The sequence below is a fragment of the Botrytis fragariae genome (assembly GCF_013461495.1).
Source record: "Botrytis fragariae strain BVB16 chromosome Unknown tig00000054, whole genome shotgun sequence".
Lineage (NCBI taxonomy): Eukaryota > Fungi > Ascomycota > Leotiomycetes > Helotiales > Sclerotiniaceae > Botrytis > Botrytis fragariae.
Window position 1 is genome coordinate 74,140 of NW_023500993.1, and position 25,958 is coordinate 100,097.

A 25,958-nucleotide genomic window follows, 5' to 3' on the forward strand; every position below is an offset into this window, starting at 1 on the left:
AAAACAACCTCGAGCCGACCTCATTGACGTCCCCATTCGAATAAATCTTCAAATCGTCAATCTCCGACATTCTGTTCCAACATATTAGAATCGTTTTCATGAACATCCAATCATTTCAGATGCCTGAGATCCAAATCCCGACGCCTTGGCCATTGTTGAAAGACATTTCCATCATAGAAAGTCACAAAGAAATCGCGAACCTCCTTGATTATTATCTCATCAATCATGTTCGATAGAGAGTAGCGTCATACTGTAACAAAATGCTCATATTAAATCACTTCCCCGCCACCACCTTGCCCCTCCATTTTTTCTTCTTCTTTCCCCAAGTTTTTATACCCCACACTTCCCTTCTATTTACACTTCCCTCTTTACCAACATCTTTATTCTTCGTCCTCTTTAACAACGACTCAACCCTTTAGTATATTGTATGGAAGTCTCAATCATCTTGGGCGATTTGAATGTTCTGAAGAAAGGCCCCTTAGGAGAGGAGACAATTCTTTATGTTCATAGATGAGTCTTTAGCACATGGGCAGTGTAAATCATTTTGGATCTCCAAGTTATTGCTGTGCAATTCTAGGCATCATAAATTTTACACACAGAGACCAATTGTATCCGAATCGCGATTCGAAAGCACATCTCCCAGTCCTGCTTTCTTGCACCACCCGGGTCTCCTCTTTTCGACCCTGAATACACCTAGAATGAATAGTATATAACTACTAGGTAGCGAGGTCGATATTGAATAACTACAGACTTCTAGTTCAATAAGGTAGATATTTCATACAGATTACCATTTGGCTTGGAAGAAATGGGTAAACACACATAAACATCCCAGATCATCATGCTTGTAAGTAGTAAAATGATTAAGAAAAAGTGAGGTCTATAATAATAATAATGAAGAAAGAAGCAGATCAGAAATGCAGTTTTCATTTCATTTCTCAATTATTCATGAGTGAAGTTGAATATTAGTCCAAATTTGTCGCATAACGGCAGGAACACAGCCATGAACTTATATATTCCTCACCTCTCTTTCACTAAGGGGGGTCATTTCTTGAAAAATCCATTTGTTATGACTTCCAATTCATCTTCTCAACTTCTACCTAGTAAATACCTCTCAACCCCACCGTTATTTTCCTAAATCATTCAATCTGGAACCTATTTATTCTACTATCCAAAATACATTCCTCTATTTTATGTTTTTCAACTTTCAAAACATTTTCTAAATCTCGGATGATTGCGTTTAATCATGGACCACTCCAGCCTCGTCGCACGTTATCATGCCCTTCAGCGAAATCAACGTGACAAAGCATCCCTCCAAGTTGATCTGAATACCTCCGATGGCAACGAAAAGTTCAATGCTAGTGTTTCTGAGGCAGTATCAAAAGCCTTTGACAAGTATTATGAGAGTCAACTTCCTATTCAACTATTGAAGTTATAAGTCGATGCTTTTGAGAAGAAGCTTATCAATCTTGAGTCTTTCGTTACCTCGAGCTTTAATGATAAAACTACTGGAATCAAATCCATTGTCGCTCGTGGTTTCGAAAGCTTGAAGGCCAGCATCGACGATTCCTATTAACATCATGATGCTAAGTTAAAGGAATTAATGTAACAACATGGAGCAGATATGGCAGAGGTTTTGAATTTGTTGTTGGATACAGTCGATTACGACACATTTACAAATACAACCCGCGAGTCAAAATGTGCTATAAAGAATCATCTCAACGCCAAATTCAAGGAGGTTTTCGATGCATTCACAAGTGCCCTTTTCGACTCAAGAACTTCCATTTTGATCAACTTCAATGCTGGATTTAAGGAGCTTTCGGATCAACAGGTCGCATATTTTTCTGAGGCCTTCGAACTGCTAACGAATACCCTCCACCCTGATATATTCTCGGATGGCATTCGATGATTAAAAAGTTCGGAGATATCATCTTCAATCCATTTCCAATGTCCTCGATCAGAAGATGAGTACCGACAATTTTAGGATAATGGCTTCTTCACTGTCCAGCTCCCAAGATGATGCTCTTCGAGCATTCTCTGTACTCCTAGGCGATATGCTTAATGCCGCTGATTTCTACGACGTTTTCAATGAATCTAACGAATCTACGGGCCGACGTTTGCGTGCACACGCAGATAGATTAGAATCAATTCAGCAAACAGTGGAGAATATCGAGAGTTCCAGCGTCTCCGGCAATGAATATGCTGGTTTGGAAAGACTGCTGCAAGATATTCATACCAAAATAACCATGAGACAAGCCATTGATGATGTTAAGTCGGTTCATGAGGGTTGCACAAACCACATCAAAGAGAATTTCCAGAAACTCGAAACACAAATTTCCGAACTCATCCCTTCCGACACAGTTCAAATCAGTCTCAACAGCCTCCATGAATAAATATGTGCTCTTGCACCTTCGCCAACAATTGAAGAGAAACTCGCAGACCTGTACGAAGGTATGAAATCGGTTTCGGTCTCGACAAAGATTGAGGAGAAGCTTGCGCACCTGCACGAAGACATCAATAAACTATCTCCATCCGCTGCGATCCAAAAGCAACTCGTCGACCTGCATGAAGACATGAAGGGGCTTTCATTATCGACAACCATCGAAGAGAGACTCAGAGTTCTTCAGGAAAATATCAACGGATTGGTTCAACCAATGGCTATCAACCAGTCTCTGGAACAGTTGCATACAGAAGTTCAACAGCTTAATCTCTACGAACCCATCACTCAGTCTCTAGCAAAGTTGCATACGGAAGTCCAACATCTCACTCCTTCCGAGTCAATCGCTCAATCTTTGAATGGATTGAAAACAGACATACGACAACTCAGTCCATCAAAAGAAATTTCCGAGTCCCTTGAAAAAATGAATGCAAATCTTAAGGAGCTTTCACCATCTCAACCACTTGTCAACGCCATTCAAGAACTCCAAACTGACATCCAACAACTAACACCGGTCCAATCTATTGTTTCATACCTTGAAAAATTGAGCAATGAAATCAACCAATTGTCTCCAAGTGAAGCCATTCGAATCGAACTCGAACGCGTGATTACTTCCATGAAGACTTTGGTTCCATCATCTGATATCAATGATAGCCTGGAAGCGATTCGTGATGAGATATACACTCTCACTCCTTGTGATTCCGTCATCGAAATTGCTCAAGACATATTCAATTCCATGCAAACCCTTTGCCCTACCCATGATATCTACCATTCATTGAACGCTATATCATCACAGATGCGACGCCTCACGCCTTCGGATGGAGTGAAAGTTGGATTGAATACCCTGTGCCAGAAGTTCACAGATCTCGAGTCCAGCATCCACGCATATCAGTACGCCCACGATGAAAATGTTGGGAAATCTTCCACATCAACTGAGGCCCTCGCGACTTACATGAAGGAACGGATCGATGGAGAAACTGGGATCTCAAAATCATTATCACAACTTTCTCAGAGTAATCAATCCAAGGATATCCTTACCAGACTCGAAGACTTGCAGCAAAAATTTATTCTTCTGCCCCAGAAAGATCACATCGATCGAATCATCAGCTTCGCCGGAACATTAATCGCGAATAAGCTTGATCAATTAGAGCAAGATTCCGATCACTACCACGCCGACCTCAAAGAGAGCCTCGACATTTGTATGCATACAACAATGCTCAAGGCTTCCACATGCTTCGATACCTTGAGTCATGTGAATTCCGTTTTACGAACAACTGTCTCACAAAGCCTTACATCCGCCCTTGACATTCGACCATCTTGGTGTCTTAAAGAGGAAGATAGTATTGCTATCATCATGGAGAAGCTCCCTGCACTGATTCAAGATGCCTGTGAGTTATTAAAGACAAGTATGGCAGAAAACTCGCAAGAGAAGTTGCCAACGGTCGAGGACATTGCGGAACAATTAAAATATGTTTTTTCTTCAGAGCTTCAGCAAATCAATTCCAACTTTTTACAACACTTATCAAAGCAGAATGTTTCACAAGAGTTGCCACCGGGATTTATGCCGCTTGATGACATTAGAGTAATTTTTAAAGAGTATGAAGTCGGAGAAGGTAAAGATCTATCATCACCTACATTAGTGGGTAGCCTGTCCATATCCAAGTCCACAATTCCAAGTTCGGTCGACGATGGTTCCCAAGCTTCCCCATCCACAATCTCAAGCCAGGCGCATGACAGTATCCAAGCTTCTCAATCCAATGTTTCGAGTTCGGTCTTCAACAATTCCCAAACTTCGCAATCCCAAACATCGAATCTTTTAAATCAAGAAGTCAAAAATTCTCGTCCATCTAGCAGTGGTCTTGATAGAGCTTACAAACCCAAATCTACTCGATTAGACCTGGATGGCAAGAAATCCTTCATCAACGAGCGCACTCCTCTTAACCCTATAAAGCTTCATCCAACCTTACCACATCCCAATAATTCCTAACCCCAATTTACCCAATTGACTTCTTTTCTATTATTCAGAATGATTCCCGTCGCATAGGCCCTATATGTCAAATACCCCTCCATTAAATTTCCGGGACATTGTTTCATGTGTACACCTCCAACAGCATTTTCGTACAATGTCTCGTGCGTATAAGTTTATACTTTTATATGGTGTACAAACATCTCATTCTTTCTTTTATGCTAGAACCTGTTAAATTTTTACCAATGTAGAGAAGTATTTATCACCACAGCACTTCAAATGATAGCAATTACCCTCCATCTTATGACCCAAGATCATTTCAAATGGGTTGCTTAATTGATGAGGGCTTCGAGTAATCATGTCATTCTTCTATTTTTCATGGAGATATACACTTAGTTTGACAATGGAAAGACAGAACGTTCTTAAATTGGATGACGAATTTAGGAGCTCTCGTATGTAATAGTATTAAAATTCACGATGATGCTCGCTGCTGAAATGGGTGAGAGAGAAACCACGACAGGCACGATGTTACTCGATGAAATGGGTCTTGGAAAGACTTTGGAGGTGATAGCCCTTATGGAGGAGAACCCAGTTAAGCCAGTGCTCATTGTAGCTCCAGCGTCTACTTTAGCCAATTGGGCTGAAGAGTTTAAAAAGTGGTTGTCCCCGTCGCCAAATGTGTTGATGCTGTCGACCGAGTCGGAAATCAAAGATGCGATTCAAAAAACCGCCGAAGATATGAAAGGATATGACATTGTGGTGGCTTCGTACACACGAGTCCACACCGAATATCGTGATCTCAAGAATTGGGTGGACGATATGAATTATCGACGCGAGAATCCCTATCCTGCACATCCAAGGAGATTGATCAAGGTCGATCGAAAGACTGGAGATAATATCTATCGAGTCCTTCAATTTGAAAGACCGGATTGCCCATTGTTTGGCGTGCGTTGGGGCCGACTTATTTTGGATGAGGCGCAGTACATGAAGACTCTCCGGGGAAACACTCATAAGGGATGTTATGCCCTGATCACAAAACATAGAATCTTGATGACAGGTACCCCACTCGTCAATGACTACGTCGATATCCACGCCTTCTGCAAATTCCTCCAAATTCGCTCATTGAATGATCCGGCGTGGTTTCGTGAGCACTTTATCAATCGAACTTCGCACGAGGTGATTCCTTTGGGAGAATCTGTTGCTGGCTCATACTGGTCAAGGAGGTGGAATCATTCCAAGAAGTCGACCTAGCGAAATCATGAAGCTAGAAGTTGGACGTGCAGCTTTGTTGACCAACCTTTTGCGCGGTCATTCAATTCGCCGTACAGGAAAAATGACGTTCATGGGCCACCTTCTTATAAATGACTTGCCTCCAATCGAGCGAAATGAGGTATGGCTTGATCTAGAACAAAATGGATCAAAGCACAAGCCTGATGTATATCTTCGAGCCCAAGTTGTCACCAGTGGTAGTCAGATAAATTTACCCTTTGACGTATTTTATGTAAAAGAGTTCCTCAAGTGGGCAGCACTGGGAAATTAAGGGAAGTTAACCAAACAAAAATCTGAGTCTCGCGTTGCGGTAGCGAAATGGAAAGAGGACCTTCCTAATTTTTCCCCACAGGATGAGGCCCAAACACAGCATTATTCTCGCATACAATGGTGTGAATTGTTGAGGAGCAGGATCAGTGACATTGATGGGAAGCTCCCGGTGGTTGAAAACGAGAAATATGTACTGAGTATGATGCAACGAGCCAGAATTGCGGTTGTTCTACCGGCTGCTGCTGATGCCAAATATGGGAACAATGGAAGAACTGGAAGAAATCGCAAAGACTTTATGTCATGGTTGGAAAAGAACGAGCGATGGAGTTCAACAAAGGTCAGATGGATAATTGATCGTGTCGGGGCCAAGCTCGAAGCATCAAAGGCGAACAAAGCCATAATTTCATGCCATTCTTTAGCGTTATTGGACGTAATGGCGGTTGCATTGAGGGAGAATGAACTCGGATTTCTACGAATCGATGGAACAGTTGTGGCAAAAAAGCGCTCCTGGATACAACAACGATTTGAAAATCCAGACAACGAAGCTCGGGTCTTGTTGTTAACGTCACAGATGGGCGAAATGGCTTTTAATTTCACTACGGCAAATCTTCTATATATAACCTCTCCAGGGTGGACGGCAGCAGAGAGTTTCGTATATATCGTTCCGGACAGAAGCAGAAGATAGAGATATTCAGAATCTATGCAAACCATAGCATAGATGAGAGATTTAAGTTATTACAGGATTTGAAAATGAGCAAGGAGTGGGGAATACTCGATGTGATTGATCATGATGTTTCAAACCAGCCAAAAGACAATGACAGTCGTCTTCTGGTTAAAAATACTATGAGAAAATTGGAAGAAATGAAGACCTGGAATAAGAAACGATTAGAAGAATTGAGTGGAGTTTTTAGAGGAAGCAATGGGGGAACGCAACCATTGGGGGCTGGACAAAGTTCTAGATCTGGGTCTAACGATGGAGATGAGAGTGACGAGGGAGGATACGAATCGGATGAAGCCGATGAAGTTGAAGACGAAAGTGACCAGGTCGAGGACAGAGAAATGGACGGCATTCAGTACGAGGACGAGGACGAGGACCAGGAAATGAGTGATGTTGAAGACGAGCAGTAATTGTTTCATAGTGAGTTATTGGGGCGAGAAGGAGCGAAGGGATGGCAAACGGGGACTCATGAAAGGATCGATTGCGAATGAGGGGATTAGAAGATTATGATTGGCAACGTTGATTTTAATTATGATAGGGCTCGAGATTCACAAAGGTACACAGCGATGAGATTTTTCCTAGTTGCGTGCGAGACTTTTTACAGAATTTAAATACATCATTGAAAGATTATGCATTGGAATGTGAAACTTTTTCGTTTGTATTTAAATTAATAAGTTAGGATTATGAGAGGGTGAGTAAGTCATTAATTGAGCTGCGAAGTGGAATGGTTCATTAAGATTATCATTAAGTAAATTTTGGAAAGAAAATATATATATATATATATCTCAAGAACTACATACAATTATAGTAATCGTCGACGTTTAAGGGCGAAAGATAAGTTACGAAATGAACTAAATCTGAGCTATATGATTGGATGCAAGATAGCTAGGCATTAGCATCGACGACGAGGTTGGGGACGGAAGCGTCTATGTATTAGAATGAATAATTTAAAGTAGAGAATGAAAATATGGAAGGGAAAATGGAGAAAGATATGAATGAAGAAAATGCAAATGAAAAATACGGAGATTAGATGTCTGGAGGTAAAAGTCACATGACGTATATTACTTCTCCATCCCCGCTAGACGAGCGAATCGCTAAACTCACATCCATTTCGGGCTAAGAATCAATCCTCCAAACACAGCTCCTACCTATTTCGGAATCAAAAAACTCTCAAGGTTGCCCTGGTTTCTCCCAGAAGTGATTCAGAAATTTTTCATGAACGCAAAACTAGTGAATAAATCCAAGATAATAAGATAATAGTATTGTAACTAGGTAGTGATCTCGACTTCACTTCACCATAAAACTGAAATGTATGACATTATACTTTGATAAATTTATTTCTATGAATATATATAACTCTGTGTAAAACTTGCATATATTATCCAAAAGATTTCTCAATACAATACATTAAAAAGTGTATTTTATTCTCGAGATACTGAAATATCTCTATGAAAAAGCTGGTAAGTAATTTATCAAGCCGGAAAGAAAAGTGTTTGTCGCAACCATCATCCATCATATCTCCAAGAGCAATATCTCTTCACGAAATTTCAAGAACCACTCGCTCTTCCAATATTTCTTTCTTCCACAATATCAAAAGTCCGTTCAACATTCAATCCCTCGCCTACTCTGCCTCTGTTCTTATTTCCCTGCTCATCCGGCCCACTTATCTTCTTCTCCATTACCTTCTTTCTCTCTTGCCTCTCGGAAATCATTTCTCGTCTTTCTCTCTCCCTATAAGCTCTAGTTCCCGGTTTTGGTTTCGCAAGAAGGTCATGTTGATCATGTTCTTCCTCATTTGCATAATCACGCAAAGATTTAGTCGAGTCCCCAGTAACCGATAGCCCTGCATTTGATCCTTTATGTAAATCATTCGGGTCTTGTAGAGCACCAGCAGCCCATATTTGCGTTGTATGTGTTGAATTCTGATTTGCGATGGTTGGGTCTAGATTTGCGTTTGGATGGACTGCTGAGTTTGATTTGGAGTGTGAATGATAACGAGCATTTGAGTCCTGACTATTTGCTTTCTTGCCATAGACAAATGAAGAAGCTAGAGAAAGTGGATTGAGATGTTTTCTAAAGATTCCCCACATCCTTGTTGAAGTGGGCGGCGGGATTGTATCCTCCCTCCCCCCTAACTCATGATCTGGAAAATGCGAGTTGGCATTATTTGGGCCCAGCATCCTCGGAAGCGGGGAGATAGCATCTGAATTGTCACAAGTAGTAGATGTAGATGAGATGGAAGTCTCTTTCTCGATTATAGTTTCGAAGGTTGTCGCGTTGGAAGGTTTGTGGAGCGATGGATTGTAGCCGGTTGTATTGTGGGAGTTACAAGCCGAGTTACTGGAGTTGACGGAGTCATAGGCTGGGGTATGAGAAGGCTTGCGGCTTGTGGTATTCGTTCTGTGGTTCAGTTAGATTTGATACTCACAGGCTATGTAAGCTCTAGGAGGCATCGAAAACTTACACTTCATCGCCCAACGTAGTCGTGGTAGCCACGCTGTGTTTCCTACTCTTCGCCTCCTGATCCTCGAAATAATGAATAGTCTTAGTAATCAAATCAAATTTACCTGCCCAACTCCCATTAACACTTCCACTACTTATTCCTATCCTACTATCCCTCTCCATCTTCTCCGCCTTTCTTTCATGCGTACTCATCCTCAATCTCGGCCAACACCTCGCCAACCCCAATTTATTTAGCCCCCTTCTATAAATCTCCAATCCCTCACTATTACAACCCCAGAATACCACAATTAAAAAAGCTAAAGCAACCCAATTCCATGCATCATATTGCATACCTTTCGGTGCATCTACAATCCTCCAAAAGACTATCGAGTGCCAATATGAAGGATCATGGATATATGACCAAGAATATGCATGTAAAGGCCAGCTGACATTAAGATAGAAATAATATATGACGACTGGAAAATATATCAAGAGAATTATGAGGGACATTGAAAAAAGTTTAAAGAAGCGGCGAGGACTGAGTCCCGAAGAGGAAGAGGAAAGAGTACTGGTAAAATTTGTGCGATGCCGGCGGAGACGATAAATCACTAGAACTGTAGGTTTTTTTAGTTTGTTTCCCAAAATTTGCGTCTCAAAATGATGCAAACGAAGAAACACCACAATACATACAAGCAAAATAACAATTCATACATGCAAAAATGAGTGGCCAAATATGCAGAATAACGATACTTGGCGAACTCAAATCTGTCGCATCCACACATCCATAAATTGTCATAACCATGAACCTGTTAGTTTGTATTGTGTAATGTAGCGCTACTTGTAAGATCGGAATTGTAAAACAAAAAGCACAATCTTTCGCTACTCTTCTTCTTTTCATCGCCCGAGTTTCATGCATACACGCATTATCCGTATTGACCGCTCTTGCTAGGAACAAAGATATGCAACATGTTGTTGAGGTCATAGCTGTGTAGAGGGCTTGACGGATCAGTACTTGAATATCGCAGACTACATGACCAGAGAATCGAGAGGCGAGGGAGTCGGTAGGCCAAATGAGAGCATTCATGGCGACAAAAATTAGAGAAATCATGTTTATTATGACGAGAGAGCAGGCGGCTATATTGCTGACGCGGTAGAGGAGTCGGAATGGAACGATGAGAAGTAGTATAAAGATTATCGAGAATATTGGGAGTGTAATGGCATTGGCAGAGATGGGGTAATTTACTCCTGGTGAGTCAGGTCCTGTACTTATGATCGCGGACATGATGTTGAAGTGCAATGTACCTCTGAGAGTGTAAGGTAAAGTTGAATGAATATCAAGGGATGAGAGGTAGATATTTGAATATCACCTCTCTTCGACATAGCAGTAATTGACTCTCAGTATAGAAAGGTGAGACGGGACACGAGTGTGCCGAAATAAATTGAGGTAGATTGAGATGACAGCAGGCAGCTTAAGCAAGTAGAAACAAGAGAAGTGGATGGAACAAAGAATGCTTCTATTTTGATGGTTGAAATATCAAGGGAGGTGGAGATTCCCGCGAGACGTCTTTGTGATAGACGGATCGAGGCTCAAGTATTATCAAGAGGTTATCTTAGGGGGGATCGACCATTCCTGCTTTGAGTACATTTTCAAAGCTTGTAGTCTTCATCTTCTCGATGGAATAGTTTTTCTATGGAGGAAACCTCTGTCTCAGCTGCCGGAAACTCAATAGAAGTAACTGTAAAATTATCAATCTACCGCAAGAGCTCGTAACAGGCTCCCAAAATTCCAGCATGAATGATTGCAATCCAATCGGTTTCAATCCTCACCTCAAAGTCTCAATAAGAAATTCAAAATCAGAACCCGAGACACGTCTCAGCAAATTATGTGAATTATCCATTCTCTCTATTGAGGAATTAAATATTGTGATGTGGTTGGCTAAAGAAAATCTTATTGAGCAACTCATTGGGTATAGCGAGAAAGGGGAACCGAGACGCTAAAATTCTGAATGAGTATTTGGCGAGGGGCGGAAAAACTACCTTACAGGAACAGGGAAATGTATCAAAAATGCATTGAAGACATAGAAAAATAAAATGGACCGTAATTCTGACGTACTCATAATATGTGACTTGCTCTCAGAAGATAAATTCCCAAGCAATGCAAAAATAAAAGAACCTCATGTCATTTCCGCATTCACCCTAAAATTATGCTGTACACAGGTGTTCCCATGCACACACGAATGGAAGTGAAATCCTAACGGATGTCACATCGACTCTCAAGCACATGCAATGAATGCGTCATTGAAGGTATATTCAGTAATCAAATACAAGAGCCCGTGCTTCTGAAGCTGTTGCACATCAAAAGTATGATGTTAAGTTTGTGTGTGTTCATTGTCGGGAATCTGAATTTGCGGCAGGTGTAGTCCATAATTGATGATATGAATACAATCGCGCAAGAGATTTCAAGGAAATTTTCACCTAGAAATCGAAAACTCGAGTAAATCCAGTCACCTTCCATTATTTCATAATCTAAACCGTTCTATGATCGAATTCCTTTGGTTGGGGAACACGAATTTTCGATTACAGGTTTTGACTTGGGTGGCTTACATACCGCCAAAAGCTACCATTAAATTTTGGCACCACAAGTTTTCAAGTCCACAGAATTTTGTATGATATTCAGTGACCAAACTGAGACTGGTATAAAGGGAAAGACAAGTCCGAAGAGGTAGAAATTCGCAACGTAATCTCTATATCGAAACAATGTTTCTACGCAAACACCTTTTCTCCAATATTCCAATTCATAACACTTTCATTTCTCTTCCCCGTTCAATTTCATATCAAAAAATCACCGAAATCCCATACCAAAACTCTCACTTGCCTATGTCGACGCTTTCACACCCCTAAACTCATCCTCCCACTTAGCCATGCAATCTTTTATCAAGGTCTTCATATCCTCTTATACATCCATTACCTCCTTCAACTCAACCTATCCTTCATATTTAAAAAACGCATGCAGCGCCCACGTATAAATTTCAATTATAGCCTCCCCATCCATCATCATCATCCAGTTTGTAACCATTGTTGCCAAATTATTTAGCAAGGAATCTTCTGTATTACATGTAAAAAGGGCACTTGGTAATCTTCCCCTAAATGTCTCGAAATTTCCATAGTATGGTGACATGAGAGGGTCTTTCTTTTGTTCGTCAGACATACCTGGAAGGGATGCGTCGACAAATCTGCGCATCAAATTGTGGTCGAGTGTTAAATTGGGACAAACGAAGTTTCAACATTGAGGGAGCATTGTAAGATCGTATATATCGCAATGGAGGATTAGCCCGGACAAATTAAAGTCTGGATTGTTTCTGAGGAGATGGAAAGCGACGAGTAAGGATAAATGAGCACCTGCACTCTATCGAGTAGTATTATTAGATGCATCATACGACTATGACAGACCCAACATACCTCTCCCCCAATAAATTTCAATGAGCTACCGAAAACTTCTCTCCCATTCTTGACCAAGTATCCTCCCACGTTAATACAATCATTTGGACTACACGGAAAAGGATATTCAGGATCAAGTCTACAACCAACTGACACAATCACAGAGTCTCCGGCATCAGCATAAAACTGGAAAATATTGGCAGAATGTTGTTCACCAAGAATTCATCCACCCCTATATATAAGGTACCCGCTTGCTTTTATCTTCTTTCGTTCCTCGCTACTTTTGCGCCAAGATGATATATCAAACGACAAGGGATTGTTCAATCACTATCACGAGAAGAAATTTGTATATCAAGACTATCTGATAAGAGTTTAGGTTTCGGGATGGTAGTCTCCCCTGCATCCCTCAACTCGCGATATTTTGAAGCACCCATCTTGAAAGTAGCAGTAAGTAGTAACAAATTGCAGATAGATTGACTACCAAAACTCAAACCATTGCGGACCATCACTTAGCAAGTTGATCAGACCCTCGTTAGCTTTAGCTGTACCTGCCGGTGTATTGCTTGGTTCAAACTTTGCGGCTTCGACGTGAATGTCCGACTGGAGGGGCATTGTCGTTGGACTATGACTGGAAGGTTTAGAGTGCGGGAGAATAAATATGACAGTTGTGAAGAGAAATTTTAACATGTTTGGGAATCACAAATGAAGGGCATTATCCATTCTTAAATCGCGAGATCCGAATTGATGGAAATCATATTGACTCAAGCTTTCCTACTCCTTTTCACAATTCCTCTTGGATAGATGAACGAACTTCAGATTCCATCAACTTCCCGCCATGTTCTCTCAAAAGTTGTTTGAATCGATAGCCGTCAACAATAGAGTCGGATGTGTACGAGTTACATCAGCATGACAACAGACTACTTGTGACGTCCTCAATTGATAGAACCCCTATGACGCGTATCTCACAGCCCGTGTAAATATGTGACTCTCGAAAACCAATCACAAAGTCGTTACGACGATGTGTGTTTCAAAAGCTTGTGAACAGACTCTTTTCATTTTGTCCGGGCAACAAGTCAAGAAAAGTAGCATAAAGAATTTCATTCGTTGGCCCCAACTTAATGGTTGTCATAACAAAATTCCAACTTTCTAACTATCAAATCCTCATCTCTTTGATTTATTTTGTACACGATCAATAGCTTTTGAATGAGGCGCATATCGACCATTCGAATTTCTCTTAGGTTTCTCCATTGGTCCTTGGCCGCCAAACAGAAATCGGGTATAATTGATCACCGAGAGAAGTGTTTTCAACGGAAGGCTCGCGATAGTACCGAAAGCTTGTAATGGGAGAATCATAGCTGAAGATATCCAATCGAACATTATTCCGAAAGTACCGCGTCGTTGTGAATTGTTAGCCGCCGCTGCTGCCAATGAGATAGCATCATTCAATCGTGCTTCCAAATCTAATAGACGGCTTTCCGTTTGGAATGATTGGAGTGTAGCACGTTTTTCATAACGACGTACAGCTCGGTTTAGAGCATCTAAATCCGGTTGCATTGTGCGACGAACTTCGGTAGTAAGAATTGCTGATTGTTTCCCATTCAAGACCAGCTCTGGCATGCTTCCGGTGGACGACTCTACATTTGAGGCTCGCGCCTCTAATTCCTCCAATCTTCGGACCAACGCTTCATTATCTTCTGCCTTTTTCTCACTGGAACCATCATACGAATGTGAATTCACAACTCTTTGTAAATGCAGTGTTCTTGCTCGTAATAACCTGACTAAATGTGCCATTGGTCTCAGTTCTGATGCTAGTAAGAAAATGGTCAAATTGTAATTCGAGACCAATCCTTCGGACGGGCGGCTCAATTGTGATCGGATTGAATGTAGTATATATGCCCCGACTATTGGAAATATGAAACATGATAACAAAGCCAATATCTCATGAACATAAAGTTCATTGGTAGCAGACTCGTGTACAGGCTGATGTCGCCCTGTCTTGGAATGCGAGTTCGATTTGTCGTCCGACGTGTCTTCGAGGTTCTCGGTCGTAGAGTCCATTGCGCATTCATCCCCGCTTCCTTCCTCCCGAGCCATTTCCTCATTATATACCTCTTTCTTTCGAATCGACTGTGCTGAATGATACCAATCCCCTGATTTATTAGCATGCATCAATTGATATGAACACTTCCCCAACGCCGATTTGCTGCCATTATTTTTGCATCGCGAATTCCAGATTTCTGGAAATAGATGACTTACACGGTACCCTTACAGACCAATTCAGTAGAATGGCCGCGAATCCAAGTAGCATAATATCGGTTATGACCGAATTTCCATTGGTGAAGAAGAGACCACCAATTGCTGGCAGAAGAGCAAAGGCTAGAGGGGCCGAATCCCAGTGTGAAGAATCATGACTATGTTCGTCCTTCATATCGCTAGGTCTAGGAAACAAAATATCGTCTGTTGAATCTCTTAAAGTCTTGTTAAATTCGTTCAGCGAATATTCCGAGAAATTCGAACTCCTGCGGCGACTTCCTCCTGAAGGTGTTCCATCTGTGGACCAACGATTGGTACGACGTCGATTTAATGTTGCTGTAGGCTCATCACCGGTAACATTTGAAGCTCTGCCAGTTGGTGATATACTCTGAGGTGGATTTGGTGATGAGGACCTATCGGTATTGATGATGTTGAGGTTGTGGTTGTGATTTCGGTTTCGGTTTCGAGTTTCTTCAACAACATTCATATTGCCAGGGATTAATTCGGGTGGGTGGATCGATCTGAGTGGTCCTGCAGTGTGTTGTGTGGGGAAATGATGAGGCGAAAAGTAAATCTGATGAAAATAATGGGGATGATTATGGGGATGATGGAGATGCTTCTGCAAGGTACTCGAGTGCTGTTGAAGTGTATTGTATTGCTTGAGAAGTTTTGATGTCGATGATATGTAACCACAGGAGATGAATAAATGGTGTAATAAATATGGTGGCTTTTACTGAGTAATTATCAATTTCTTGCTCTTACTTTTGTGTCGCATTTCCGAAGCTCAGCTGTGGTGTTGATGTAAATCTTGACTCAATAGCCTTACATCTAGCTACATACCCAGGTACCAAGGTGCGCAATTGACTACGGCCTCCACGTATATCTGAGTATAATTCTATCTATAGTTCTATTGTTTCAAGAAACATACCTATTACGTACATACGTGTATAGATACGTATAGACACCCACGTATATACAAGACAGTGCTCGAGCTCGTACACACAAGCCTGGGTACAAGTCAGGATTTGCAATCGTCATTCTTCCCGTTAGCTCCAGTATCAACATTTGGCATCTGGCTCCGTACTCGTCGTTGCTACCAAAATATTCCACCAAGCTTGATACACTTACTTGTAGAAAAGTACCGTAGGTAAATGCGTGACTTAATATCCATATTAAAATCATGACTCAATGGATATCTCACCGCTGACGATAGACTTTTAGATAGAAGTTCCTAAGCTGAATGTTAATGCTAAAAGCTCGGATCTAGTGATACCCACCTAGTAGGTACTGATGATGACTTTCAGCATACACTAAGCTCCATCCTTCATGGCCCGTCCTGTTGCGAGTACCCACCCTATCTGGGCATCGAGTTTTAAATGCTACCGTAACCTCCAGTCTGTATGCATTGAATGAAACGCTTATGAAGTGGTATGAAAGTCATTTAGATATATCTTGTCTCTAATATTTCTTTACCACCATCAATCGAAAAGCTAAATCTATCCAGCCTACCCAGCTCATCGTCCTCAATTGTACACACACATCAAAAGTCGAGATGATTTATATAAGTACCCAAGCCATTAATCGCAGGAAAAGATCTTTCTTGTTCATTCCCATAATCTACATACAGCTCTCACACTCTCAGAAACCCCGAAATCTCTCCTTTCCCCTTTCCACGAACTTCAACGGCACCTTATCCTCTTTCGCCATCTTCAGCACTATTTGCGCTTGATTGCATCTTCTAAGTACCTCCTTCGTTTCTATAATAGCTTTTTCATAAACTTCTCTCCTCTCTTCATCATTCATATTCTGTACTTCTTCATCACTCGCCCATCTTGACACATCCAATTCCACACTATATTTCTGAAATATCACAGTCAAAACAGCAATCATTTCCACCTGCGCGAATTTCTTGCCTGGACAAGCGCGTGGTCCCTCGCTAAAAGGTATGAATGCTCCTTTGACTGGTTTGAACAATGTAGAGCTCTCATTGTCAATTTCATCCTTCACCGAATCCTCATCTTCATCCTCGTCCGCAAGTGTCATCTTTTCGCGCTCTTCCCCTTTCTCGACAATCCATCTTTCCGGTACAAAATCATTCAAATCCGTGCTTCCTCCCTCTGAAACCCTATGCGGCCAATACCTCGGGTTCCTATGCGTCCCTACAGTATTCAGATGAATAAAACATCCTTCCGGTACCACTTTCTCCACCCCATCCACTATAACCTTCTGTTCACCTACAGTAATCTTCGGTATCGTATCCGCTATCGGCATTAATCTCAATTCTTCATTCAGTACCGCTCCTACCATACTATTGTACAATTCTGGGAAAACACGCGTATATGTCCAATTCTGTGGCTTCTTTGAGCCGACAATCAAGTCGATATCAGCTTGCATAGATGTTTGAGACAAGACGGAAATAGCGAGGTAGATGAAACAAAGCTGGATGCTGGATGCAGTTGTTTCATGGCCGGCGAGGAGAAATATAAAGGCATTTGATTTAATTTCGGCTTCGGTGAGGGGCAAGTCTTCGTTTTTATTTGATATTATGGAGTTCTTAGGAGAGTTCAGAGTCCCAGTGGATGCTTTGAGCATATTCCCTTGGTGTTGTTAGTGTTATCGGAATAGATGTGCAAATTGTAGTTGCGATCTTACCCAATAAATCCATGGTAACTTTGTCATAATCTCCAGCTGATATTTGCTTCTTTTTATGTTCGAGTAGTCCGGTAACGTATTCATTTGTTTCTTTGAACGCTTTATACACTTGTCTGTGACGCTTTACAGGAGAAAGTTCTTGAAATGTCAGAATGAATGCTTTGAGGGGGACCAAGTAACTTACTCAACATCCATTGCTGCCATAACAATATGAGCTATATCACGGTTAGTACCTCTGCTTTCCTATGAATTCCATTCCATTATTGCTTACAAGAAGACTACTCAAAACCATACTAATGCAATCTTTAAATCCCAATGAATGTTCTCCAACCGGTTTACTCAAACCCAAATTCGGCATCTCTTCCCCTTCAATCTTCAAATCCCCATTACCCACATCTTCTTCCTCTTCCCCTTCCCATAATTGTGGTACTCCAAATCCCACGGCACAAATAACATGCAAACTTAAAATTGCCGTATCACTCCCTGCGTCTTCCACCCTCAACTCCTCATCACCCTTCTCGCTACTTCTACCCCTCCTCCCCCAAATTCTAATCATCCCCTCCGCTTGCCTAATACTCTCCGCCCAAACTAACTTTATACTCTTTTCGCCAAAGCTCTTCCCCACTACCTTCTTATGTCTCCTCCATTCCGCTCCTTCAATCGTCAGAATGTTCTTCCCAAAAAACTCCAACACCTTATAATTCTTCACAGGTTTAACGAAATCAGTTTTTCGTATTGTGAATTGCGCTATCAACTCTGCGTTTGTGGTGCGCAAGAGATTGAGGTTCGAGGTTGCGAATATGTAGGTGTCTCCATGGAGATCATAGGAAGAGCGGAGATTGAGAAAGGAGTTGCGGTGGTTGGCTATACTATGGGGATGTTAAATGGTTTGATGGCTATTTTCTGGTAGGTATTTTTGGAACGGGTGATGCAATAATTGGGAGAGGAAAAACTTACTATAGCCATCCCCAATGCTTCGTCCCAGGTAATCTCCTCAGAATTGGAATAATAAATTTCAATGTCAAAATATTTTTTAATCCAATTGGCGCAAGAGCTAAAATTACCCCTTTACATCAATGCCTTTGTTTCCTTTCACTCCAAACATTGAATACACTTACGCGTCTCAATAACCGGAAATCCAGTTTCCTGTGCTCTTCTTCTATATTCCAAGAATCCATTATACGCATCTCCCACTTTCCACAGTAGCAATGCCCATAGAGCTAGTCCTATGAACAATATTCCGACCATTCCGAATTCTTCGACGTTCAACGCGATGCACAGTAATTTGGCAGAACGAAGGATTACGAATCACGATTTCCCAAAATGTAAACGAGAAATCAACGTGCAGTCGGAGAATCGTCGACTGATTGATCAAATGAATGATCGTCAATTACTCCGAACCTGACATGAACAAAAAGAGCAAGTAAACCGAGTAAAATTCAATATATGTAATACTTCATACATGTACATATGTGAGATGCGGAGCTGTACCCCTCATTCATAATCTCGACACCTATCATTATAAGTCGTAATGTAGATAATCCTTCATAGATGGGTCGCCTAGGTACGCATGTAAGATGGAGGAAAGCATGTAGAGATAGATAAGCATAAGCAGAACCTCCATCCAAAACAACTATTGAATTTTATATGGAGGTATGAGTAGCTATATTTGTTTATCCGTCCATGATACTCTAGAAATTCCCTCTAAACCCAGGGTCTCGTATTTATGTAGTATTCTTTAATCATAATCCTATGAATGGAAGACATCATCTGTACTTCATACATTTAATTATTCCATCTGAGTACCTGGCACAGTCTAGACTTCAAAAGCTCATGGCTCCCAGCTGAAACCCCACTCCTCCCCTGAAATGATAAGCCAACCATAACAACCACCCCCTCGCCCCCGCCTCCATCAATCCTACCACCCTTGATAACGTCCTTGTTGTGTTGTCCGTTCCCATTTTATCGCTGATTCGACCCCGCCGTACTTGTATATGTAACTATCTCTACATATACAAGCGAGATCTCCCAACAAGGTACACGAGTACTCGAATAGGTAAACATTTTTATCCACCAAAATTAGCTATGCATTCAACGAATATTGATCGACTGCTGTTTGGAGCCGCTTAAAGCAGCTTGAAGACTGCCAGGACTGACGTGCATATAGATACAAGGTCTGTAAATTGCATAGCATACGAATACCTCCGGCAGATACACTCAGGTACATACAGCTTAGCTATAGCTTTTTGTGTACTCGATGTAACCTTAGCACTAGCAACTCAGGGTAGCAGCAATTCAATACGCAATGAATCCATAAAACCTTGTCATTAAAAAATCCAACAAGATTGTAATTTCTTATGTTCACTCAAACTTTCCTTGGTCCTTAATTCCATTCAATTGAACTTTGATGACCTTACATCATTATCGATTGCGAGTTCCAAAAGCTCCAAGCTCCAAGCTCCAAGCTCCAAAAATAAGCCTGACATATTTCGTTTGGATAAACAAGCCCCAACACACATGATAGTATCCAAGCACGTATTCCTGAAAGTAAACCTTGGATTGAGACCTGTCCCATGTATTGATATCCGTTCTTATACATGCAGTACCTACGCCATACCATTGCCGTTTCCATACCTTGCCAACCGCCTGTACCGCACATTTCCTAATTTACCCATCCGTCCCGGGTGCATAACCACCTTTCGATGAGACCCTTCGATATAGCCATTCATCACATCCTCATCCCTCAACCTCGTCCCTCACCCTATCTATTCGAGTTTTCATCTATTATACCAACTCCTCGGTCTAGGTCGCCGTCTGTCGCTAATATCCGAGCACACCGGGCACCAGCAAGGCAAGCACGGACACCCGTACGGGCACCAGTGGAAGCCATTTTTTCGCTTGCACGCTACTATCGGCAATTAGAGGTTAAATTTTGACCCAGTATAGGGGACCTATCTGCTATCAAGCTCTTGGCCCCTCTGAGATAATGATTATGCTGAGAGAGATATTGAATGAATACTCTCTAATCTTGGAAAATTCTGATCAAGTAACAAATTAGTTGATGATTAACGATTGATTAGTGCGTGAATATAAGCTGCATGTGAAATGCTCAGACATATTATGTATCCCTTTCCATCCCTAACCTTCGCATTACTGAGAGACAAAAGTACCTCACTGGTACGTCATTTCAAATCCATCCTCTTTACCCCAGTAATTTAAGCCTAAAAGCAGCTCTCCCTCAAAAAAATCCCCAATTAATTCGTTCCCTACGGAAATGCTACGGAATGGTCACGGAAAGGGATATTGTAATGGTAGCCAAGAAATAAAAATGCAAATAAATTTCAGCACATCCAAACAGAATCTAACAAACGCTCAAAAATTACCAAATAAGTGTGTACTGCGTAAATAAATGAAGGCACTACTTCAATTTTCTACCCCCCCAAATGCTTCTTCGTCAAGCTCTTTTAGTCGCTTCGCATACAACCATCCAAACTTCATAATCATGCATATGCAATTCTACAAACGGAATCAGGTACTATAAATTTTATATTATCCATATGGATAGGCAGGTAGAAGGGTAGGTACACATGCACATGCAAATCATACCCGTCTAGCCGGTCACTCAAGTACACTCAAATCAAAAGGAGTAGGTAACAATATTCATTAATTATTCCAGGTCTCTTTACATCTAGACCCGACTACTGTATACATTATCGTCTCATTTCTTCTTCTTGCTTTGCTCTGCTTCTCTCTACTTTGCCTGATTTCGTTCCCCGCATTTTCATGCTTCTTACCTTCCAATGCCATATATGCAATATGAGGAAAGGCAACGAATTAATGAGTAGTTATGTAAATAGAAATATTCAACTCTTCTAACCATAATCTAGCCTGACTGGCCAGCCACAAAGACTGCCGCTTTTGAGCTCCATGCTTCAAGTAATCTTTGTGAGTCGAGAAAACGTGTCCATAATTCCATGTACAAATTCCCTTCATTCACGTATCCAGCCATCCATCTCGTGTCATTACCATCAGAACACCAATCCATTCCATAAGATACTATCCCATACCAATAATTCAATCCATCAACCTCCATTAAATATACCGTAACGAAGTACCGAAACAAAGTGTGCAGGGAAAAAGAGAATTTGTCCACGTATTAAATCTCCAAACCCGAGTGAGTCCAGGTTCGAAGTCCAGAGGTTCCATCCTAGGCCGAGCCCAAACTTTTCCACCACAAAACTCTGCCCACCAATTTCAATTCCACCTCCACCCATTCAATAATATCAATAGAACTCATAAGTTAGTAGCAAAAATGAGAGAACAGCGAAATAAAAACTAGCATAAAGCACAAAACGTAAAAAGTAAAAGAAGTGATTTCAAAAAAACAAAAAACTAAAATAGCACACCCAGATTGAACGCTTGCACCACCACCATCTCATCTCATCTGAGTCTCCGCCGGTTTACGCGTATAAAAAATATGTCAGTCAGACATGCTATGATATGATATTCGCTCGCTTGCTCAAATAAATATATGCCATCGTCCCACGAGGAGGGTTAAAATAATTGAAGCGCCTGTACTCCCTCCTCATTGCTTTTGGATAAACCCAAAGAGAGTCATTCCTTAACCCTGATGAATATTCGGATCTTGTTTAAGATCTGCGTCATGATTGCCATAATTGTTACTGTCGAGGAAATCGAATCCGCCATGATGTTGATGGGTGGGAAGTTGGTGTGGATGACCAAGACTTCCTGTTCGGAGCTGACTTCCTATTTGAGGAGTTGTATCGTATTGAGATCTATGTGGTAGTCCATCGTAGCTGCTTTGGACACTGTGACCGATAGGATGCGATGGTAACATGGATTGAGAGTTGGGCGGGGGAAGTTGATACGAATTGGAGGAGAAAGATTGCGGGGAATTTGATGTGAACGATTGAGATTGTGGTGATGTTGTGTAAAAGCTTGAAGCCGGAGATGGATTGCTGAAAAAAGATGGTGTCCAGCCCACGTTTGTTTGTTGAGAGTTCTGGTATTGAGCTGGAGACATGGAAGTGGATATTGAACGTTGAGATTGGTCTTGTAAGCTTGAGCTACTAGGATCATTGAAGTTAACACGCGGTACGTATCCAGTAGCGGTATGGATGTAAGAGGAACTGTGCATGTGATCTTCCTGTTGTGGATTGTATCGAACCGAGACGTGCCGAGCTGGTGCATACACATTATCATGATCTCTCTGCTGATTAGACGACGTTCCTTGTTGTGCTTGCTGAACTTGAATGATTGACGGCGAGACCGAGCTATGCGGAGTCAACATCATTGGCGAGGCTTCCATCTCCTGAGGTTGTAAATCATCGTCTTCGAGCTTCATTCCCTCATCTGGTTCGTCGTCTGAAATTTCCGCACCGTTTCTGTCACCATACATCACCGAAATGTAAGTATCAGGGTCTAATAATATGTTAGCCATCTGACGGGACAATCTGTAGACTAAAAATAAAATACTGACCTCGCTCGCCATTTTTATACTGCTCTTCCATTCGAGCAACCTTGAATATTTCCTTCAAGAAAGGCTTCTTGGCAGAATTCTCGGGATGATCTTTCTCGGTGAACCAATTCGACATAGCTTCCATGGTAACTTCTTCCAGTTTCTTGACGTTGAGATTTAGCTTTTGAACTGCGGAACATTGCTTATGATATGGCTCGATAATCATTCTCAGAATGTGTACTAATAAACGTATTCGCTCTAGTTAAGAGATTAATCACAGTGTCTTTGATCTATATGGTGGTGTTGAACTTACCAGGTTTCAAAAGGTGATCTGGTTCTCTGTGGCGAACTGATAAATCTCCACTTGTAGCTGGCCACCATGGTGGAGCTTTATCAGCACCCTTGGTATATGGGTAATGTGTCTGCTTCCTAGGCTCAACGAGCTTCACAAAAGCTTTTCCCATAACCTTACAAGATGCTTGCTGCATATCCTTGAAACGGCAACTGTAGAATTTCGTAACCTCTTCCTCGTCACCTATTCTCAGTAACATTGTCTTCCTCTCTACAATGGGACTTGGTGTATCTTCACTTGAGTCATCATATTGATGATGATATCTCTTAGTCTTTTTCGATCCTGTCGAATCATCATCGTCAGAATCTTCTGAACTTTGTCGAAGCTGACGGTGTCGACGCCTCTTTCCAGAACTTGAAGCGTTTCCTGTAAGTCTTCTCATACCTGGTGCGTTATCCATGCTAAAGTCACTATAACCGCTATCTTGATTGTAGGCTGTAGAGATGAACATTAGCAAGGAAGACATAAAAACCATTTGAAAGGTGACTGACATGATGAATTTGAGAATGAGGCATCCAGAGCAGCTCTTTGTACAGATTTGTGAAAATCATTCTTCAAGTGTGGCGAGAATATTCTCGGTTGAAAATTCTTCAGAGTTTGGGAAGTGTAATTCACTTCTCTTCCATCGTCAAGAATGGCGATGACGGCAAACTCTTTTACTGGAATACGAGCGCAGGATCTCAATGCTTCTTCCACAGTCTAAAAAGATGTTAGTTAATCCACTCTCCAGAAGATGAATGTATTGTCACTCAACGCACAAGAGCTAGTTCGTGAGGGTGAGGGTGAGGGCGGTGTGGTATAATTGGTGTAAGTCGAGCTTCGCTCAAGGGAGGTTGGCTGCATTCGAATGATCTCTCCGCGGTATTGGGCCATGACTCACGGCCATAACAATCCCTAGACTGCATGGGATTCTCATGCTGAACCATGTTCAAGAAAGGTATTCAGATGATAGATAGACTAAGTAAGGGCTCTGAATCTTGGACTCGAGGTGGTGAGGTTACAAGTCGAGCTATCGTATTGATGATATACTTGACAAGTCCGCGAGGTATAAGACGTATCAGGAATTAGGAGCACGGAAGACTGCTTTAATGACTGCTCGCAATGTACTGTTTACCGAAACTCAATGTTAGCGTATTAATTTACGCATATGGTTGATAGAGATCCGAGTCTGTAAGGAGATCCAAGACATGGAGATGGAAAAAGTAAATCAATGAGGCTTACATCAAAACCAGGGTTATCTTCGTATTAATATCATAAACTCATGGCAACTGTAAGAAAGAATTCACAGAAGGGAAAAAGGTGGCGTTGTATCGAGATTCAATTTCGAAGGTAACACAAAATCAGATTCCAGCCAGGTAGGTGGGGAAGCTGAGTTTATAGTCGCAAATTATCGATTGAGGCGTGAAGTAACCAAGCATGAGACCCAAGAGTGACTATCTTACCACCGTCCCGACCGAGTATACTCTTTCCCGATACGAGACCGTACGGACCGACTCTCGGAATTGGGCACCGAAACACTTGTGAGTTGACGTGAGATATGAAGACGGTGTATTGTAAGGAATTGAGGTTTTGAGGAGCGTTGAGAGTATCTGTTGACACTATCCAATTGACAATTCAATCGCCGCTATATCAAGAAATTGGACGTCCAGGAGAGGATTTGAGACACTCTAAAATTGTTCGGAAACCGGTAGTAGTAATTGTTTCAGTTGATTAATTTTTCAATTTTCAGGGACCTTTTTGAGCCTTGATCCGCCGTTTGATCTTCGAACCCTTGGGACCATTAGACGCGGGGGGGGATCTGGACTGAGATGATAAGTGAGACCAGAATAGATTCTTAGATCAGTGGAGATACAATCGATTGAAATAGGTATCAGTAGTAGATATATGATCGATCCACAACTGTGTGTAAAATGAGCAACTAGATGATAGATCTAGTATCTAGATGAAGGGGAGAAAAGTAAGAGAAAATGGCGAGAATGAAAGAAGTGTTTCAAGATAAGGACAGAAGATTCGAGTAAAATCCCGTAGGCAATGTACGGTAAAAAAGGCTGCATGGAGGATAGAATGGGTGAGGGGATGTGTATGACGCAAAAAGCCCCCAGTCGCTTGTAGGACACCAAGCTTAAACGAAGCTCTGAAATAAATTCGATGCGCTGTTCAGTATCTTATGATTCACGGTTCGTTTGACTCTACAGTATTTTTTCTGTTGTGTTCCTATCTGTACATCTAGGCTTGCGTTGCGTTTGCGTTATCCAGTGGTTCGTTGAATAATAAATGTCGTGCTACCATTTGAGAGACGGGGGGGAAAGGAAGGAGGAACGACCAAAATCGCGACCTACAACAATTGAAATAAATAAATCAATCCTGGCCAAGATTATGATTTATTTTAGCCAGATCCTTGTAGCGGCATGCCAAAATTTCCAAGAGGATTTGATCATCACGGAGTACCCAGATTGTTGGGTACAGCTTTTCAAGCCTTGGAAAACCTATTGACTTGATAATTGACGGAAATCCATGTTATCCATGTTTTGGTGCAGACACATGGACCACTACAAAGACCAGTAAGGAATTAGGGTATACCACGCAACGGTTCCTGGGGTTTCAAATTAATCCTTGAAGTTTGCCTTGCCGTCGTCTGTGTTACTCGACTTGAAGTAATGAATTAATGGACTAAGGGATTAAATT

At 41.5% G+C, this 25,958-nt stretch overlaps 5 protein-coding genes across 5 annotated transcripts; 1 reads left to right on the top strand and 4 right to left on the bottom strand.

Moving 5' to 3' along the window:
- Positions 1–4,877: 4,877 nt before the first annotated feature.
- On the top strand, positions 4,878–7,067 carry Bfra_004805 (putative swi snf family dna-dependent atpase protein; the record flags this gene model as incomplete). The annotated part of the gene is made up of 4 exons (XM_037335199.1): positions 4,878–5,544; positions 5,621–5,892; positions 6,022–6,591; positions 6,681–7,067. 4 exons carry the CDS (start codon positions 4,878–4,880, stop codon positions 7,065–7,067), a joined length of 1,896 nt encoding a protein of 631 aa, XP_037192294.1.
- Positions 7,068–8,204: 1,137 nt separating this feature from the next.
- On the bottom strand, positions 8,205–10,381 carry Bfra_004806 (putative g protein-coupled receptor : ste3 (pheromone receptor) sequence protein; the record flags this gene model as incomplete). The annotated part of the gene is made up of 3 exons (XM_037335200.1): positions 8,205–9,057; positions 9,122–9,713; positions 9,790–10,381. The coding sequence occupies 3 exons, from the start codon at positions 10,379–10,381 to the stop codon at positions 8,205–8,207; spliced, it is 2,037 nt and encodes a 678-aa protein (XP_037192295.1).
- Positions 10,382–13,698: 3,317 nt separating this feature from the next.
- Bfra_004808 (uncharacterized protein) lies at positions 13,699–15,277 on the bottom strand (the record flags this gene model as incomplete). The annotated part of the gene is made up of 2 exons (XM_037335201.1): positions 13,699–14,687; positions 14,794–15,277. The coding sequence occupies 2 exons, from the start codon at positions 15,275–15,277 to the stop codon at positions 13,699–13,701; spliced, it is 1,473 nt and encodes a 490-aa protein (XP_037192296.1).
- A 1,151-nt stretch (positions 15,278–16,428) lies between these two features.
- On the bottom strand, positions 16,429–18,690 carry Bfra_004809 (putative cytochrome p450 monooxygenase protein; the record flags this gene model as incomplete). Its single annotated transcript, XM_037335202.1, has 6 exons — positions 16,429–17,387; positions 17,443–17,580; positions 17,627–17,657; positions 17,714–18,311; positions 18,400–18,508; positions 18,561–18,690. The coding sequence occupies 6 exons, from the start codon at positions 18,688–18,690 to the stop codon at positions 16,429–16,431; spliced, it is 1,965 nt and encodes a 654-aa protein (XP_037192297.1).
- A 3,373-nt stretch (positions 18,691–22,063) lies between these two features.
- Positions 22,064–24,199, bottom strand: Bfra_004810 (putative ydr124wp-like protein; the record flags this gene model as incomplete). The annotated part of the gene is made up of 5 exons (XM_037335203.1): positions 22,064–22,884; positions 22,943–23,179; positions 23,235–23,708; positions 23,765–23,972; positions 24,032–24,199. 5 exons carry the CDS (start codon positions 24,197–24,199, stop codon positions 22,064–22,066), a joined length of 1,908 nt encoding a protein of 635 aa, XP_037192298.1.
- Positions 24,200–25,958: the final 1,759 nt, after the last annotated feature.